Source organism: Daphnia magna, linkage group LG4 (assembly GCF_020631705.1).
Source record: "Daphnia magna isolate NIES linkage group LG4, ASM2063170v1.1, whole genome shotgun sequence".
NCBI classification, from domain to species: Eukaryota; Metazoa; Arthropoda; class Branchiopoda; order Diplostraca; family Daphniidae; genus Daphnia; species Daphnia magna.
Window position 1 is genome coordinate 8,120,254 of NC_059185.1, and position 17,693 is coordinate 8,137,946.

The 17,693-nt window shown below is 39.2% G+C and overlaps 3 protein-coding genes across 4 annotated transcripts; 1 reads left to right on the forward strand and 2 right to left on the reverse strand.

Annotated features, from left to right (window-relative positions):
* Positions 1–3,412: 3,412 nt before the first annotated feature.
* Positions 3,413–7,925, reverse strand: LOC116921046. 2 transcript variants are annotated; one of them, XM_032927236.2, is made up of 3 exons: positions 6,911–7,925; positions 4,097–5,462; positions 3,413–3,842 (listed from the first exon to the last, which is right to left on the reverse strand). In XM_032927236.2, the coding sequence occupies exons 1-3, from the start codon at positions 7,918–7,920 to the stop codon at positions 3,831–3,833; spliced, it is 2,388 nt and encodes a 795-aa protein (XP_032783127.1). In that variant the 5' UTR covers positions 7,921–7,925; the 3' UTR covers positions 3,413–3,830. The 2 variants fall into 2 exon arrangements, with proteins under 2 accessions (XP_032783127.1, XP_032783126.1); XM_032927235.2 differs by having other exon boundaries at positions 3,413–5,462.
* A 221-nt stretch (positions 7,926–8,146) lies between these two features.
* On the forward strand, positions 8,147–15,716 carry LOC123471035 (ankyrin repeat and IBR domain-containing protein 1-like). Its single transcript, XM_045171890.1, is given in 23 exon segments — positions 8,147–8,488; positions 8,552–8,673; positions 8,736–8,946; positions 9,009–9,188; positions 9,248–9,470; positions 9,541–9,698; positions 9,984–10,367; positions 10,431–10,554; positions 10,664–10,911; positions 10,973–11,074; positions 11,149–11,437; positions 11,498–11,550; positions 11,634–11,695; positions 11,760–11,836; positions 12,189–12,277; positions 12,357–12,509; positions 12,580–13,051; positions 13,133–13,312; positions 13,441–13,646; positions 13,834–14,019; positions 14,109–14,430; positions 14,701–14,789; positions 14,945–15,716. Coding segments are annotated over 23 exon segments (4,323 nt in total). The 5' UTR covers positions 8,147–8,422; the 3' UTR covers positions 15,272–15,716.
* LOC123471036 (NADH dehydrogenase [ubiquinone] 1 beta subcomplex subunit 3-like) lies at positions 15,660–16,272 on the reverse strand. The gene is made up of 3 exons (XM_045171891.1): positions 16,205–16,272; positions 15,983–16,136; positions 15,660–15,916 (listed from the first exon to the last, which is right to left on the reverse strand). The coding sequence occupies exons 2-3, from the start codon at positions 16,132–16,134 to the stop codon at positions 15,736–15,738; spliced, it is 333 nt and encodes a 110-aa protein (XP_045027826.1). The 5' UTR covers positions 16,135–16,136; positions 16,205–16,272; the 3' UTR covers positions 15,660–15,735.
* Between the last annotated feature and the right edge of the window lie 1,421 nt (positions 16,273–17,693).

The following is a 17,693-nucleotide window of genomic DNA, read 5'->3' on the forward strand; positions in this document are numbered from 1 at the left end:
ACAAAATTAAAATAGCTTTATAGGTAACCATATAAGGTCTAAATAAACAAATTTTACGGAAATGGATAGCCGATTATGGGGGCTATCCACTTCCGTAAAATTTTTACTTAAAAAAATACCTAACCGAGTGGTAAACCGATTGGATATTTTTGTCGGTGTGGTTTGACGGATCGTGAACTGAATGAATTATAATCGGTAAACCATAAGCTCTATATTTGAAAAAAAATTACAGGAATGGATATCTATTGATTAGATCTATCCATTTGTGCAAAATTATTGCATTAAAAATTTTTACTAGGATAGTAAACCGATTTACAATTTTTTGCTTTGGTCGGTACGGTTTCACGGGTATCGGGTAACCCCCACCTCCCTGATATATGTAAAACTTCAATAATTTTTTGCGGAAAAACTATAAGTCCAAATTAAATAAATTTTACAGATTTCGATAGCCCTCATCAATAGCTACCCATTTCTGTAAAAATTTTGAAAAAATATTCATAAACAAAAAACTTGAGACAAGACATTTTTTTATAGTTTTTGCGCTCTATGGATATACTCGACCCTATTGACAAAAGGAAAAAATATAATCCTTTTTAAATTTTTTTTTCTATGAATATTTAGTCAAAGTTTTTTATAGAAATAGATAGATCTTGATGAGGGCTATTGATATCTGTAAAAATTATTTAATTTGGACTTATAGTTTTTCCGCAAAAAATTATTTAAGTTTTACATAAATCAGGGAGGTGAGGGTTACCCGATACCTGTAAAACCGCACCGACCTTAACAAAAAATTGTAAACCGGTTTACTACCTTAGTAAAAATTTGTTATGTAATAATTTTGAACAAATTGATAGATCTTATCAAGAGCTATCCATTCCTGCAATTTTTTTCAAATATAGAGCTTATAGTTTACTGATTATAATTCATTCAGTTCACGATCCGTCAAACCACACCGATAAAAATATCCAATCGGTTTACTACTCGGTTAGGTATTTTTTTAAGTTAAAATTTTACGGAAGTGGATAGCCCCCATAATCGGCTATCCATTTCTGTAAATTTTTTTTATTTAGACCTAATATGGTTACCTATAAAGCTATTTTAATTTTGTGTACTGGGATAGAGGGATTACCCGAGACACGTTAAACCGCACCGACCTACCTACCTGAAAAATAGCTGATCGGTCATTACTCGGGTAGGTGCTTATCATTATCAAGCGGTTTTCTTTCGTTTAAAATACCCACTTTAAAAGACATGGCCCAGCCTTAACTTAAAATGTGTGTGCAAGTGAAGGAAAATAAATAAAACTATGATGTATTGCAAAAAACAAGTCAAATAGGGTACACAGTAATGATATCGGGTTTTGAAACCGGTTCCACTACCCGAATGCCCATGAGTGGAAATTCACAATTATTATAGTAATTTTAATGAAATTATACCATTGATTAATTAAGTAATATTCTAATAAATGAAAACAAAATTATAAGGTTAAAAGGCATTGTATTACGGAAAGGAAACAGAAAGAAAAATAAACAATAATCATAAATAATAACAAACACAAAACAAAAAAATAACGGCTCGGGGGTTTTGTGTTTTTGCCTGACAGGGTTCAGGTCCCTGAACGAGATGGAGTTGCAACTGAATGCGAAAGGCAAGTTGCGCTAGTATAGCGAATTGAGCTGCCTATCTCTTGCTGCAAATTGAGGCCAGGGACCTGAACCCTATCAGGAGTTGTCGTCATGTTTTGCCTGACAGCGTTCAGGTCCCTGAACGAGATGGAGTTGCTCTATAGACCAGTTTCGGATGCTGCGTTGCAAAATTTAAAAAAATCCAGGGGGGTTTGGATTGCAGGGGGAGATAGGAAAAAAGGGGGTTTTTGATTTTTTTACCCTAGTAATACTTTTCCAATTCAGGAAATGTTCTAGAATACTACACTTTAAGACATTCTGCGTCTTCTCCAATCTTTATAAATAATTAATCATCCCTAGTTTATCCATTATCCCCATATCCACATTTGAATCACCCATGTTTACATATTTTCTTGACACTAGAAACGCAAAAAATACTAAACAGTATCCCTAGCCTTTTACTTGAATTAATTTTCATGGATAAACTAGGGATGATTAACTATTTATAAGGACTGGAGAAGACGCAGAATGTCTTAAAGTGTAGTATACTAGTATTCTAGAACATTTCCTGAATTGGAAAAGTACTACTAGGGTAAATAAATCAAAAACCCCCTTTTTTCCTATCTCCCCCTGCAATCGAAACCCCCTGGATTTTTTTAAATTTTGCAACGCAGCATCCGAAACTGGTCTATAGACCAAGATCGGATGCTGAGTTGCCAAGGCTGAATTCCGACCTGCGGTATTTGTCCTCTCGGGCCCTATAGGAGGGAAATGAAAAATAATATATTTAATTAAGTTGTAGTTAGTTTTATTACAAAATCTTTTGGAATCGTGTACTATACCTCTGTGCTGATATAATACAAAAAATTTTATCTCCAAAAAAGCTGTTATTTTTCCAGGAAACTTTTTGAAAGGTACTTGTTTACAATGTACCGTAGCAGACGTAAAGTGATTTACTGTGACTAGTGACTGTAGTGTCAAACTGTTTTCGTTTTTTATGTCATGAGTAGTGTAGTTTGTGATGTCGGTAATGAGTTATTTGACACAATTAGTCTTTTTAAGTTATCTGATTATGCTAAAGGACTTATTCATAAGGAAAAAGAAATTTACTTAGAAAAACGTCTGCTTCTTGTTCTACAGTTGTAATACGGGGAAGGGGGGGTGTTGTGGAAAGGTAAACAAGTATCTTTCAAAAAGTTTCCTGGAAAAATAACAGCTTTTTTGGAGATAAAATTTTTTGTATTATATCAGCACAGAGGTATAGTACACGATTCCAAAAGATTTTGTAATAAAACTAACTATAACTTAATTAAATATATTATTTTTCATTTCCCTCCTATAGGGCCCGAGAGGACAAATACCGCAGGTCGGAATTCAGCCTTGGCAACTCAGCATCCGATCTTGGTCTATACAGCAATTTTTTTTTCACTAAAAAAGTTTATTCTTTTTAAACTTATATATAGATTTTAAAAATACAAACACAAATATAACTCACTTTAAAACCAAATAAAAACAAAAACAATAAACGTAAATAATGACATAGCTAAACAATCCCACAAAATTGGAACGTCCACCACGGAGATTATGTTGAACGGAAACGAATCGGAATGAGCCGTACGCAGAGTGATCGGAAACAATTCCGTTCCCCACCACTTGGAGGATCCGTTTTTGACCGACAATCTAAACGGATCTGTTTCCGTGAACAGATGAAGACTGTGTTCGGAATCCCTGGATCTGGATTCCATTTAGGAACTAGCCCAAAAGACTGTCCAGTCCCGAAAAATTAAAAATTACACGAAGTCGCGTAGCGACTGATGTGTAATTGCGATTACACAAATAATAACATATGACATCTTCAACGGTGTAGAACTTGTTTATTTTAGCTCCTCCCCAAGCAGCGCTGAAAGCGCCACTTCTTTAGGAGTGCCCAATAGCTGAACCCTCACCCCTCTTCAGAACTTTTAAAATGCTCGACAAACGAAACAAACAAATTCGAAGAAGGGGAAAGAAAAACATGGCAAAAAATGAAGAACAGAACATCCACATATGAAATCAAAAAGACCCAAAGAAATAAACTTCAAGGGACAATTAGATAATGAAGTTAAATAATGTCTTGGTCGAATCAGAGAAACGGGAGCCGAATGACGAACAAAAAAGGTAGCAGGAAATCAGCGGCTCGAACTAAATCCTCGTTTGAAGCCATGTTTACCACGATAGCTATAATAAAAGAAAACAAATTACCATGAGATAATGCCGAACAACGGAAAAAACGGGTGGGTCGGGTGGGAAGTTTTTACCGTTGAAGATGTCATATGTTATTATTTGTGTAATCGCAATTACACATCAGTCGCTACGCGACTTCGTGTAATTTTTAATTACACTTACAAGTCCATACTCCATCTTCAACGGTGACTTTAAAGCGTCGTATGAGAATTTGTTTGAGGAGTCAAAACAGCCTCCGAAACAGAAACCTCAGATAATTCGCGGTTGTAAAATCGACGAAAAGTGGATTCCGCAGCCCAGTTTGCCGCGCGCAAAACGGAATCAATGGGCACACCCATTAAAATAGCCTTGGAAGAAGCAGCTCCACGAGTAGAATGGGCTGAAAAAGACTCAATATCAATTCCAGCATCTCGCAAACATGATTTAATCCAACGGCCCACAGTGGATGAAGTAACAGGACGGTGCGGGCGCCGAATCGACAGAAAAAGAGAATCATCATCGGGTTGACGCAAATCAACAGTAGCCGCAATATATGATTCCATGCCAGCCACGGGGCAACAAAGACCAGGAAACCGGTTGACCACAAACGACTGGAGCGGGCCGGACCGCTGTGATTTTCGAAGTCTACGAAAAGAAAATGACATCGCCGTAGCGGAAAATTTTAACGACTTTAGAGAGATGGAACAAATCTCAGAAACCCGAGACAGAATAGACAAAGACAAAATCATCACCAATTTTTTAGAAAGAACAGCCAAGGGAAGATCCGAATTAGGACCAAGAGAAGAAAAGTGACGAAGAACCATATCCGGATCCCACATAGAATCGTATCGAGGGTTAGGAGGCTTAAGATTGTAGCAGCCTTTTAGTAATTGTACCACAAGCGGGTGATCACCCACTTTCTTACCGTCAATAGGTTCCAGTGTCATGGACAAAGTAGAGCGGTGGACATTAATAGTAGATGTGGCGAAACCTTTATTAAATAAATGAGAAAAATATTGAAGGATAAAATTCAAAGAAGGCGACAAGGGATCCGAATCCCGTTTATCACACCAATCAAGCCAAGACGTCCAGGCTGACTGGTAGGTAGCAGATGTGGACGAACGGTTGCTGGCCATGAGAAGGCCGATAACATCTGATGAAAGGCCCTGATTTTCAAATCGGCTCCGGATAACCTCCAGCCTGACAGTAGAAACCTGCTGGACTGGAGGAGTGGGTGCGGTTCCAACTTGGGCGAGTGGACAAGATACGGAGTCGGACGGAATATGCGCGGAACGTCTATGGACATTTGAAGAAGGAGAGGAAACCAAGCCTGTGATGTCCAGAGCGGGCAGACGAGGACTAAATCCGCTTTGTCCCGCCGGACCTTGGCTAAACATCGTGGAATTAGGGAAAAGGGCGGGAAGGCGTATCCCTGAAGATCTTTCCAATTCAAACTGAACGCGTTCAGAGCCGACGCGTTTGGTTGAGGAAGCCACGAAGCGAAATGTTGATGCTGGGCGTTCCATGCAGAAGCGAAGAGGTCGAAATTTATTGGCCAAATATTCCTCAATTGAGCAAATGACTCCGCATGAAGCATCCAATCCGACGAGTCCAGCGTCGTCCGTGATTGGGCGTCTGCAACAAAATTCGAATGCCCAGGTAAATGAGATGCCAAAATTGAAATATGACGAGCCTCGCACCACTGCACAATGCGGTCCGCAATTTCAGTAAGCGATCGGGAATGTGTACCACCGCACTTATTGACATAAGCCACGGCTGTCGTGTTATCCAAATATAAATGAACTGAAATGTCCTGAGAAGCCGCCGTAAATACTTGCAAAGCGAAAAAGGCCCCTAACAATTCTAATTCATTAATGTGCCGCGACTGATCCTCAATTGTCCAAGGGCCTCTTGTTTGTGTCTGGTCACATACAGCTCCCCAACCCTGAAGTGATGCGTCAGAGTATATCACTAAATCGGGTTGATCAGGAAAGAAAGATTTCCCATTAGACTGTTGCAAATGATTCACCCACCACTCAAGATCAGACTTGGCACCGTGAGAAAGGGAAACTGAGATGTCCAAATCCCCGTGGGAATGAGAAAGATAAAACTGTTGCAGCTTGCGAAAATGGCCTTGGGCAAAAGGCACTGATGAAATAGACCACGAAAAATTTCCCATAAGCTTTGCCAAGTCGCGCAACTTGACCTTGCTTGACACCAAAACGGCCTTGCAAAGGGCAATGATAGAGTCTACTTTTGCCGAAGGCAAAGAAAAAGAAAGAAGAAGAGAATCAACCACCACCCCCAAATAATCCATGATTTGTTGAGGAGTGGTAACCGATTTTTCGTAATTAATAACAAAACCTAGAAAAGATAGAAGGTTAACAACTGTCTTTAAATCATGTAACAACGCGGCATATGAAGAATTAAGAATTAAAATGTCATCGAGGTAGATAACGAGGCGAATACCACGTTCACGCAAATAGGCGACCACCGGTCGCAACAGTTTGGTAAAAACTCGGGGGGCGGAACAAAGACCGAATGGCAAACAACTATATTCATAAATAGAATTCTTCCATATAAAACGAACATACTTCCGATGGTCCGGGAATAGGCTAACCAAGAAATACGCATCCTGCAAATCAAGTTTAACCATCCAGTCTCCCCTCTGAAGGAGATACCGAACACAATCAAGACCTTCCATTTTGAAATGCTGATAACGTATGAACGCATTTAGACGTTTCAAATTAATAATGGGCCGCCAACCGCCAGACTTTTTTGGGATAACAAACAAATTGGATATGAAACCATCTCCACTATCAGGAGAAACCAAGGAAATTGCACCTTTGTTGAGCAACTGATCTATTTCCTGGTCACAAACCGCCACCATGTCCTGAGACATAACACATCCTGCCGGAGCAGACTGTTGAAACGGCAAGTCGATGAAATCGATGAAATACCCATTAAGAACAGTCGACAAGATCCATGGATCAGTAGAAAATTGGCTCCAAGCAACACCAAAACGAGTCAAACGGCATCCAACCGGAAAAGAGAGGGTAAAATTAGAAGAGAGTGGTACATACCTGGATGATTGTTGTTGAGATTTCGAGGACGAGGGGGTAAAACCTTGGCCGCCGCGTCGTGTACCGCTTGAAGTTGGGGGATAACGTGAATCAGGAACCCGATATCCATGGCCGCCTCGACCACTAGAGCCACGATTTTCAGATCGGGTAGTAAAAGGGCCGCCACTGCGCCCAGCAAATTTCTTCACTTTCTCAAAATCATCAGCATCTTTCACCATCGCTGTCAAAAATTTTTCTCCAAAAAGGCGTTCAAATTCACGTGATGAAAACATTCGATCATCTTTTAGCAAGGGTAGTAAATCTGGTGCCACGTGTCTCATCGCATTCGCTCGGCGCAATTTGGAAATGCCCGCAAAAGCAGCGCCCAATAATTTAAGGGAATCTTCCATATTCTTCAACAACGGGCTGCCCACCGGCAATTGGTTCCAGGTTTGTAACAATGGTCGAAAAGAATCTAAGACTTGGTACTGAACCGACTGCCAAGATTTTTCTTGAAAATCATTCAAATTAGAGCGCCAATCTTTTCCAACAGCTTGTTTCCAATAACGGACCATCGTTTCATCCAATTTCGGACATAACAAATCAAAATCCCCATCAAAAGACGGAGCGTACGCATGACGCAAAGACTTGCATTCAGATTTCGGAATACCTTGCACCATCCATTTCCGTATAAGACGAGTCTTCGACTCAGAAACCACAAAAGTTTCAGCCGACGGTTCAACAGGCGGACGACGTAAAGGCGAACGTGAACGAGAGCGTGATCTACTTACACGGGAATGCGAATCAACGGACGAGTGACGATGGCGAAAACGATGCTCCAAGTCCGACGAAGGCCCAGCAACAGCACCATCATCATGACGGCTGGGGATGCTCAATAATTCACCTTCTTCAATACGGGAATCAAAAGAAGGCTCACGTGCTTCACGACGTCGCCGCTCACGAAGAAGAGAAGCAGAGCGCAAAGCCCTATCACGCAAAACGGAATCACTAGGAGACGGAGGAGAAGACATGATGTCTGAACAAAGGGAGAGCTAAAAAAGTTCTGAAGAGGGGTGAGGGTTCAGCTATTGGGCACTCCTAAAGAAGTGGCGCTTTCAGCGCTGCTTGGGGAGGAGCTAAAATAAACAAGTTCTACACCGTTGAAGATGGAGTATGGACTTGTGAGTGTAATTCCCTGAGCTCTGGTAATTTTCATGATTTCCACGATATACCATTCCACGCTCCAAGCACACGGTATAGCCGGTGCTGAAATGTCAAATGTAAAAGCGTTTGTTTTGTTTTTGTTTTGCCAATGTTGATGAAGAACGAGTTTCTTCTACGTTGAACGAGCTCAGTTAAAAATGTGCCAAAAGAATCAGGAGGTATTCATATAGTTGATTTCACACAATATCACTTATTGTATACGTCAGAAGATGAGTAGTAGTTCGTCGTAGTCGAATTTTTAGCTAGTTATCTATTTTTTAGTCTTTATGGCGAAGATATATTTTTGAAGATAAATCATAAAATTTGACTATGGGAAGCGCTTCATCAAAATTTCGAAAACACATTCAACATGGAGATGAATATGCAGCAATGCAAGTATGAAATAAGGTTTCAATCAGTATTTGATGGATTTTATTTTAAGTTATTCAAATGGAATAGGTTTATCACAATTCCCCTGAACTAAGAAAATCACTTGATCCAAATCTAAGCTATGGGGAACACCATCAACATAATACTGCTATGCATTATGCTTCAAAACATGGAATGAAGCATCTACTGAGGTATTGTCATTAAAAAATGTAGCTGCCAATTTCTTTATATGATTTTCAATTGTGTTTTTCAGAATTTTTTTGACAGATTTGCATGGAAATCCTAACAAGCGGAACGCTAGAAATGAGACAGCTCTTCACCTTGCCTGTAAACTTGCATTAAATGCCCCTCCTTCTGCACAAGAAAGACGTCTTGCATGTGTTCAGCTTATTCTGCAATGGAAAGGTGGATTTAGTTCTGCTTTAGGAGGCATCGAACAGGCTGATCTTAAAGCCCAAGAAACAGTAGAACTGCAATTTTTGGTTCCCTTTTTTCTCCATAATGGTACTTATATCTTTGTTCTTAGAGTGGGAATACAGTCTTACATTTAGCAGCTGGATCTGGATTAGATCGAATAGTTGAGCTCTTGGTTTCCCATGGTGCTCCTCTCTTTCTTGAAAATTACGAAAGATCTACTCCTTGCGACGTGGCAATGAAAGCCAATTTCCACGATATTGCTCTTTTCTTGGAATCGCGCATGGTTTTCGTAAGGAATCCTTAGGTTCTTCAATTCATCTCCCTCTGTAATCAAAGTTCGATTTACAGGCAGATGCACCAATTGAGATGGGAACTGATTTAATAGAAGAACCGAATTATGTTCGGGGTGCCGCGTCAGCTGTTGTTGGTCCTTCTTTTCTGGATACAGAAGAAGTGTACACGGGACTTCGAGCGCAAGATTTGCAAGAGGCGAAAGACCAGTTGGTAGTTGAAACTGCTGATATGCTGCATATACCCCTTTTTACAGCCGAAGCCCTATTGAGAGACAACGGTAAGATCTTAAGGTTAGAAATTATACTGTTTTTTTTGTGTCATTCAGAGTTCCTTTTCGGAGTTTGTAGAATGGTCTCGAGAACTTCTGCTTGAAAAGTGGATGACTGACCCAGTCCTTTGTTGCGAATCCATGGGACTTCAAACGCCACTGTCGGCTCTTCGCTTTCGGCATTCGTTGCCATGTGAATCTGCTAACATTCTTGAGGCCAGCTTGGAATATCTCGAGGTAAAGAAACCTTTATATTATTTTATTATTATAATGTTTTGTTTTATTTTTATTTTCCTTTTTATTTATGCTCCCCTCCCACCTTTTTTTTTTTTTTTTTTTTTTTTGTTTTTTTGCTTTTTTTGTTTTTTGTTTTTTTGTATTTTTTTTCTTTTTTTGTATTTTTTTTCTTTTTATTTATTATTTTTTTTCTTTTTTTTTTTTTTTTTTTGTGAATAAAATAGCATTATTCTTGCCCAGAGCCATTCATTATCTAAGCTAAATTACTTCTATCCGTAAATCTAGGCACCTCCGACGTCTCCCTGCAGATCAAGAATTTCCGATCAAGTTGAAGATTTCCGTGACGAGTGTTGCGGCATTTGCTTGGAAATGCTAGAACAGACTTCCTCTCGAGTTTATATTCCTTGTGATCATTCGTTCTGTCAACGATGTTGGTCAAGCTACCTTACATTGAAGATCATTGAGGGTGATGCCCATCATGTTACATGCCCAGCTCTTGGTTGTTCGATATTGGTGCCAGTTGAATTAATCGAAAGCTTGGTATCCAAAGAAACTGCCCGAAAGTATTTACATTTTGATCTGAATTCATTTGTGGCGACTAATCCGGCTATCAAATGGTGCCCTGGTACTGGTTGCGGTTTTGCTGTTCGATTGCCCGAATCCGAGCAGGTTTGTTAACGTAAATTTTACTTATTACCTATTACCTATTCACTTATCCTTTCTATTTTAAAGGGACAACCAAACACAATCAACATATTTTCTCCTAGAGCTCCACCACGCACTTCCCATTCAGTCGACTGTGGAAATGGACATTTCTTTTGTTGGGAATGTCTCGGTGATGCTCATGCACCCTCAGGTAAAAAAAAAAAAAATACCCATCTGTCCGTTAATGACAAGCTGTTCTAGCCAGTATCCTATATTAAACGCGGTGCTTAAAAAAAAAAACATTAAAAAATCAAACATAGGTTGTGAACAGTGGCTTCAGTGGCTTCAAAAGGTAGCTGAAGTGCGACCGGAAGAATTGAAATCTACGTGTACTGAGAGTGAAGATGCAGCCAACTGCTATTGGCTCGTGACCAATTGTAAATCGTGCCCGAATTGTAAGTCACCTATCCAGAAGAACGAAGGATGCAACCATATGAAATGCTCAAAATGCAAATTCGATTTCTGTTGGGTGTGTCTGGATTCTTGGAAGAAGCATAGCTCAGCAACGGTAGGGAAATATTATTCATCCTGTTAACTTGTTTTATAACTATAATATTGTCATCTAAAAGGGTGGCTATTTTCGCTGTAATCGTTATGAAGCTATGCATAAAGCAGACGAAAAGCAAGGTTCAATGATTAGCGAAGCTGGGCAGCGCAACAAACAATTACAGGCATTTAGCTGTGATGCACTTTCATGGGACATGTTTGGGCCTTCAACTTCCTTCTTTTTTTTTCTTTTCTACAGGAATTAAATCGGTTTATTCATTTTTACACTCGTTTTAAAAACCATGAAAATTCACGTCTTCTAGAGGAGCCGTTGCTGCATTCTGCTCGCAGGAAAATGGAGCTCCTAGCATCTTCTTTGCCTGCGGCCCGTAGTCCTGTTCTGGGGCATTTTGACTCTAAAGGTACTACCGGTTGTCGCCCCTCTTTAAGCGGTCTTCCTAGTGCACCGGCATGCACTAGATTTATCGAGGAAGGCATTCGGGAATTGCTGAAAGCAAGAAGGATATTGTGTGGCTCATACGTTTACGGTTGGTTGCAAATTTTGACATGCAGTTTCTTTGGCTGAATTAATCACCGTGTCATTATAGGATACTATCTGGAAGACAACGGCTACAATAAAACCATATTTGAATTCATGCAGGTAATTAAAACAACAAAATTTAGCACTTCCACAAACAAGTTCAATAATTGTATATGTTTTTTTATTTTATTTTTTTTTTTTAGAATGAATTGGAATCGTTAACTGAAAAATTATCAGAGATGGTTGCGCGTCCTTACTTGCGCACGTACGTTACGCGTTTTGGCTAAGGTTTCAGTGAACGGTAGTGTAATTAAATTAAATTTTATTAGACCTCGTTCTACAATCGTAAACATGACGCTGAGAGTCCGGCGGAAGCGCCACGAATTCATCCGCGCCGTTTCGAAAGGTAAAATTCTTTACTTTATTTTATTTTTTTATTTATTATTGGATTTGATTAGAAAAGTTTATTATTTATTTTATTTTATTATAAGTTATCTTGAATTTTGAAAGTGAGCAACAAAGTATATTAATTCGGCCAATGGGAAGACTCTCAATAAATGATATTAGTTGGCGATCAAATCAATTCGGCGATCAATTTGTGCTTGACATACCTATAAATAAAATGATTTGAGAAATGATCGCAAAAGGATTTGACCGCCAATCATGAAAAAAAAAACGTATGACAATGACAAGGGCTGTTAACATGTAAAATGCTGCCATTCGAAATTATGCCCCTATCAAATTAATGTTTCCTCTAGGGTTGATACCACCCGAGACTCCCCCCGCGTTACGGCGAGTGCGCCGCAGAAGATTTCCTGGTCTTATGGGGATGGATCCAATGGAAGATGTATGGAAAAAAAAATAAATAAATAACAATAATCTTTTGAGAGTTTCCAGTTTTATGGTACCCTTTATCAAATTTCTAGGACCAAATAACTGAGGCGATAGCTATATCACTACGCCAGCTAGACCCCAATAATCCGTGGGTAAAAGATAGTCAAGGTCGACACACCAACCTGAGTGCTATCTATGATTGGCCTGATGCGAATTCGGATGAAGAAGACTCCGATGTAAATCAAGTAAAACCCGAAGCACCGTATGATTTCTAAAAATATGGTCTACCCTTAATATGTCCTTTCGATTTAAAAGGCTTTGACAGTGAGTCTATTAGGTGTGTGTGATCGCCAAGGCTGCGGACGACCTCGAGCCCGAAATCCAAGAAATGGGAAAATTCATCCATTCTGTAGTCTTCGCTGCAGTCGGAGCGAATCGCTAGATCAGCCTTCGATAGCCACTGCCGATTTTGCCATGGATTTAGTCATTGCGTTGGAGATGTCTCGTCTTCAGTTAATAGAAGATGAAGTTCGCAAACAGAACCACGATCAGACGGCATCTAGCAACACCGTGTTTGAATTACCTTCTGTGGAAAGCTGTTCGGAAGACGCCCAACTACGTCTGGCAATTTTTTTGTCGCTGGAAGAATCGGGAAAACTGGTCACGGACGCGAGCGCTGCTGCAGCATGTCAAACGACCGAATCGTCTGTCGAAAACTTTATGAAAACCTTAGCTCAAAATCAAGACCTTTCACCGCAAAGCTATCACCTAGATCAACTTGATTCAGGTAGCAAGAATTTAAAAATTTTGATTTCTGTTAATAGGAAATGATACGATTCATTACTAATGATTGGAATTAAACACGCAGCACCGATTGATAAACATGGTGAAAGTGAAGGCCGTTTTGAAATATCGGAACTCCATCAGAATGCCGGTTTTTTTTCTTCATCTCTCTGTGAAGATCAACAACTCGATACCGTCTCCGATGGGGCTGTGTCTTCGCTTCCTTTCCCTAAAAGATCGCATTCGGCTTGTGACATACGAACCGGTTCGCTTTCTTTTTCCTCTTTTTTCTTTCTTTTTTTTTAATTAGTTAATTACCTTTTTCGTTGCTCATCCATCGTCCATTACCAGAACTGATAATTATTCTCCGTTATATTTCCATTGTCGATTTAGGAGTTCATGTACGCTGCCCGTCGTTGGAGCTCGAATCTCACGACTGCATTCACGAGCTAGTGGAAGGCATTTCACAAGGTCCACCGACACGCACGCTCCTTCGCCTTCAAAGTCTTGGAACGGATTATGGCAGCGATGAATTTGGAACTTGCACATCGTCCGAAGACAATGCGCAAGCAAGAGAGGATGAAATACCGATACCAACAGTTGAGTTATCGGTTAAATTTGGTGTTGTGATTCTGATCCGTTATTTCAAATCACTTTTTTTGTGTTCTAATTTATTATTATTATCTTTTTAACTTATTCGTCGGTCTTTTTCGTTTATTTATTGATTGATTTTTGTCTGTTTTTTTTTTTTTTTTTGTTTGTTTGTTTGTTTTTTTTGCCAAGAAGATGCATAAGCCAAAACTTGTCCGCCAATCGAACATTTCTGGTAAAACGGAAATATCGCACACTTTCCGGTCAGCACATACGTCTTGCAACCAGTTCCCTCTTTTGGAATTGGATTCTTTTAATTCCGAAAACACGTTGTCTGCGGTGGCAGATGAAAATCACCGTAATGGTGATCTTCATCACCAGGTAGAGTTTAATTTGCCTATGCTCGTTGATCATATGTTCTTCACTACCTGTTGCTACTTTCATCTCGATTAACATTTTTCCAATTCTAGGTCCGAAAACATTCACCCACTTTGTACTGCACAACAACATACATCAGTGGCGTAGCCATCTCTCGCACACCTGAACCTGGAGCTCATTCAAGCCAGGGCGTATTGGATGGATCCATAAAATCTGGTCGAGGTAATCGTTCTTCAAGTTTAACCACCGCCGTACTTCCGGGAATGCTTCAAAATCACCCGCTTGAACGAGGTTTATCCAAATCTGCTGGTCGTTTGAGTATTAACAATTACGTCGCCAAAGATGGCAGTTGCCGACCAAAGAAGCGTCGTCATGACATTCGGCGATTGACTATGCCAGCTCTTCTTTGCTCAGGTATTATTTTTAATTTCTCTTTGAAAGCAACAAACACATGTATTTCGTGTGCGTTCTTTTTGCTGTGTTTAAGTTGAAGTATTAAATGGATGTATTACTATTTCGATTATTACTACTGACAAATTACCGTGAACAATATTGGTAGACAATGTACCAATTTAACCAAGCATGGTCCTGGAACATGCGACGACATCAAGAATTTCAAAATGTTATAAAAAATCGTTTAGAAAACAAAATTGATAAGTTATTAACGTGCTTGATTTTCTCTAGATAACTGTGAGGCGTCATTTTCTCCGTTTCCTTCGGCGTCTCCACGTATAATCTCGCGGTCGGCATGTGAACCACAGCGCGACAAAGAGGCATGTATTTACTAATTTAAATTTGTATTATTATTTATTTTTTATTTTTTTATTTATTTTATTTTTATTTTTATTTTTATTTTTATTTTTTTGATTTCTGCAAACATCACGCATTTTAAATTGTTGTCGGACATAACAACTCCTTTTATTTGTAGGTCTTTCAATTCCCAAAGTCACCCACTGAAAGTCAATTGAGTACCGTACTATTGGTAAGAGATTGTAATCAGCGTGACGCTTTTCACGAAGCCCTGTTTCTTCCTCGTGAACACAAACGTAAACGCTCGAAAAAATCTTTAGCCAATTCAGCTGCTACATCAGTACCAGCCGATCTCTCAAAACATGGTGTTTGTGAGGTGAACGCGGATCGACCTGGACACAAAAATAGTGGCTGACAAGAATCTTCACTTCTTATAGTCATGTCCTACCTGGTATTTGTTTGTTGTTATCACGTTTATGTTTGTCAGAAAGCACCAAAAGTTTGATCGCAACTTTTTTTTTTTTTTTTTTTTTAATATTTAAATTTGACCAATCAAGTGTTCGATGTCATTCTTAACATACTTTATTTTTAGCCTATGGCATTAATTCGCTAGTCTAGTCAATTTTATAATTTCGAGCTAACATTCTATAAAATATTGTGTTAATGTTACTGTTACATGGTCAGCTATGATAGATGTTTAACTATGAGAAGTAATTTGGAACTAATCTGCTTGGGTGTATTTTTATTTTTATTTTTTTCATTTAATATCAATGGGATGTAATTGCTATGCCTATATATGTAGCCATATTTCTCATATCATATACCTCCTCTAGATCTTCTAAGATATTTCTCAGCTCACGGACCAACATCAAACCTCTAACTATAACTACAGATTCTTCTTCCCTCTTTGTATTTCTCTACAATATACCATTACAGTCTTCTGAATCTTACATATATGGTGTGTTCTTTTCAATGGTGGGATGTACCATGATGATTATTGGCTGGTGGGTTAACTAGTTCCAGTCCTTTCTCTATAGTTATGGTGGCTATGAAGGCAGCAAATCCCCATTTAAATCCTCGAAAAGCAGCAAGCCTCCAACGCTGAGCTGTTGTTCCAAATTCCTTTGGGTCATAACGCCAGACTTCATTTCTGCAAAGCAAAATTAGACAACAAAAGAAGTAAAGTGCATTCAACAAAAAATTAACTGTTACTTACCTTATCCATGGGTCGGAAAGGCCTTTCTGTGCAAGAAGAGTTCTAAGTTGCACCAACTCTGGGGCATTTTCAACCTTATATTGCCTATAGTCAGGAACTTTAATTCCATGGTGATGACCATGGTCATGTCCGTGAGCGTGACCACCTCCCATGTCTATAATTAAATTTGAAAAGATAATCTACATGAAAAATTATATAACGTTAGGATTTCTAAAACCTCACCTGAAATTTCTCTGTTAGCTAAATAAACAGCCGTAGCTGGCCGTAGTATAGTTATGGAGGATTTTCGTCTGCAAAGTAAGCAATTCATTCAACCAGATTCCAGGTGGCGTATTTTACCATTGCAACTCGCAAGTTTCCAGTAAGAAAATATGCACCCAAGTCCCACGAGCAATAATCATATCAATCATACACATACTATGTACATAATCTAACCACCATGCTTTCAAGATGCTGAAACCAATGGAAATTGTGTCCTCAGTCAATTCAAGTTCGCATGAAGATGTTCATGTCAAGAGTAAGAGTGAGAGTAAGAGCAATCTCGCATAACTAAAGGCTATTATCGATGCATATATAGTTACATAAAAGGCTGTGCAAAAAGAGATCACGCTTTTTTTCTAACAGAGAAAACTGGTGGCGTAGGTAGTAGCTACGCATGTCGAAGCAGCTTTTAAAATTCCTCGCAATATACAGTAGATAACTGAAATGCTTTTTTAGAGGTAGGCCTACTGGCGAGAGTGACTTTTTGCTGACTGGTTCAAACGTAGAAGACTTTTACGTAATGCGTTGATCGAATTCCTTTCACTTCCTTTGTCATGTCAAAACGCAACAAGTTTTCCAATAGGATGAGTGATCAATAACGGGTGTCATAATTCAATTCAGAGATAGGAGCTCCTGCCGGCCACACTGTTAATACTGTGTAGGACTATTTCATATTCCTACGTTTAAGCACAAATAGTATAGTTTTCAGACAAAACCTAAAATTTACTAAAAAAAAAGAAAAAATTATTTCAAAAGTTACACTTTACGCTAAGTCAATTTGCGAAACATTGCTTGTCGAAAACGCTGCCTTGACTGGGCGAAAAACTAAAGTTGCAAGATCATGCGATGGAAACACCGAAACAGTCCGATGTTTTCTGATGTACATGCAATTTTATTTCGGGAGTCCTGCCCCTCATTAATTTAGATGTTAGTTTATAAAGACAGAGCACACAAAAAAAATGTGAATTATTTTAAATTGAACCACCGTGAGGTCGAAGTGTAGTAGGTAGTCTGTCTTCGCCAACGGGTGGCGCCCAACTGGTTTGACCAAATATTAGTCTATTGAAAATTCGTGACGTCTATTCCCACTATGTTAATATAAATAATCACTGATCTCCACTTGCATGAGAAGGAGGATGAACGGGAATAAAGCACATACCTTGGTGCCTCTGCAGTTGGAAGTTTTGTTATATTAGTCACTCAGAACATAAAATCAAAATTGTTTTCTTTTGTCTAGGATCCTATCGGCTTTTAGCTGTCCAGTTCTTATAAAACCCACCGTTACATATTCTCTCCTCTTTCACTTTATTTATCCAGTCACGAGTGAACGGTTGAGGTCTGCGAAACGAACAGCATAGTGTATGGTGCCTGAAGGTTTTGCCCTTCGACTGCCCTACGACTAGTTCTTTCAAGGCGCTCTTGACAAAATGGTGTGGCAAGGAAAAGGTAG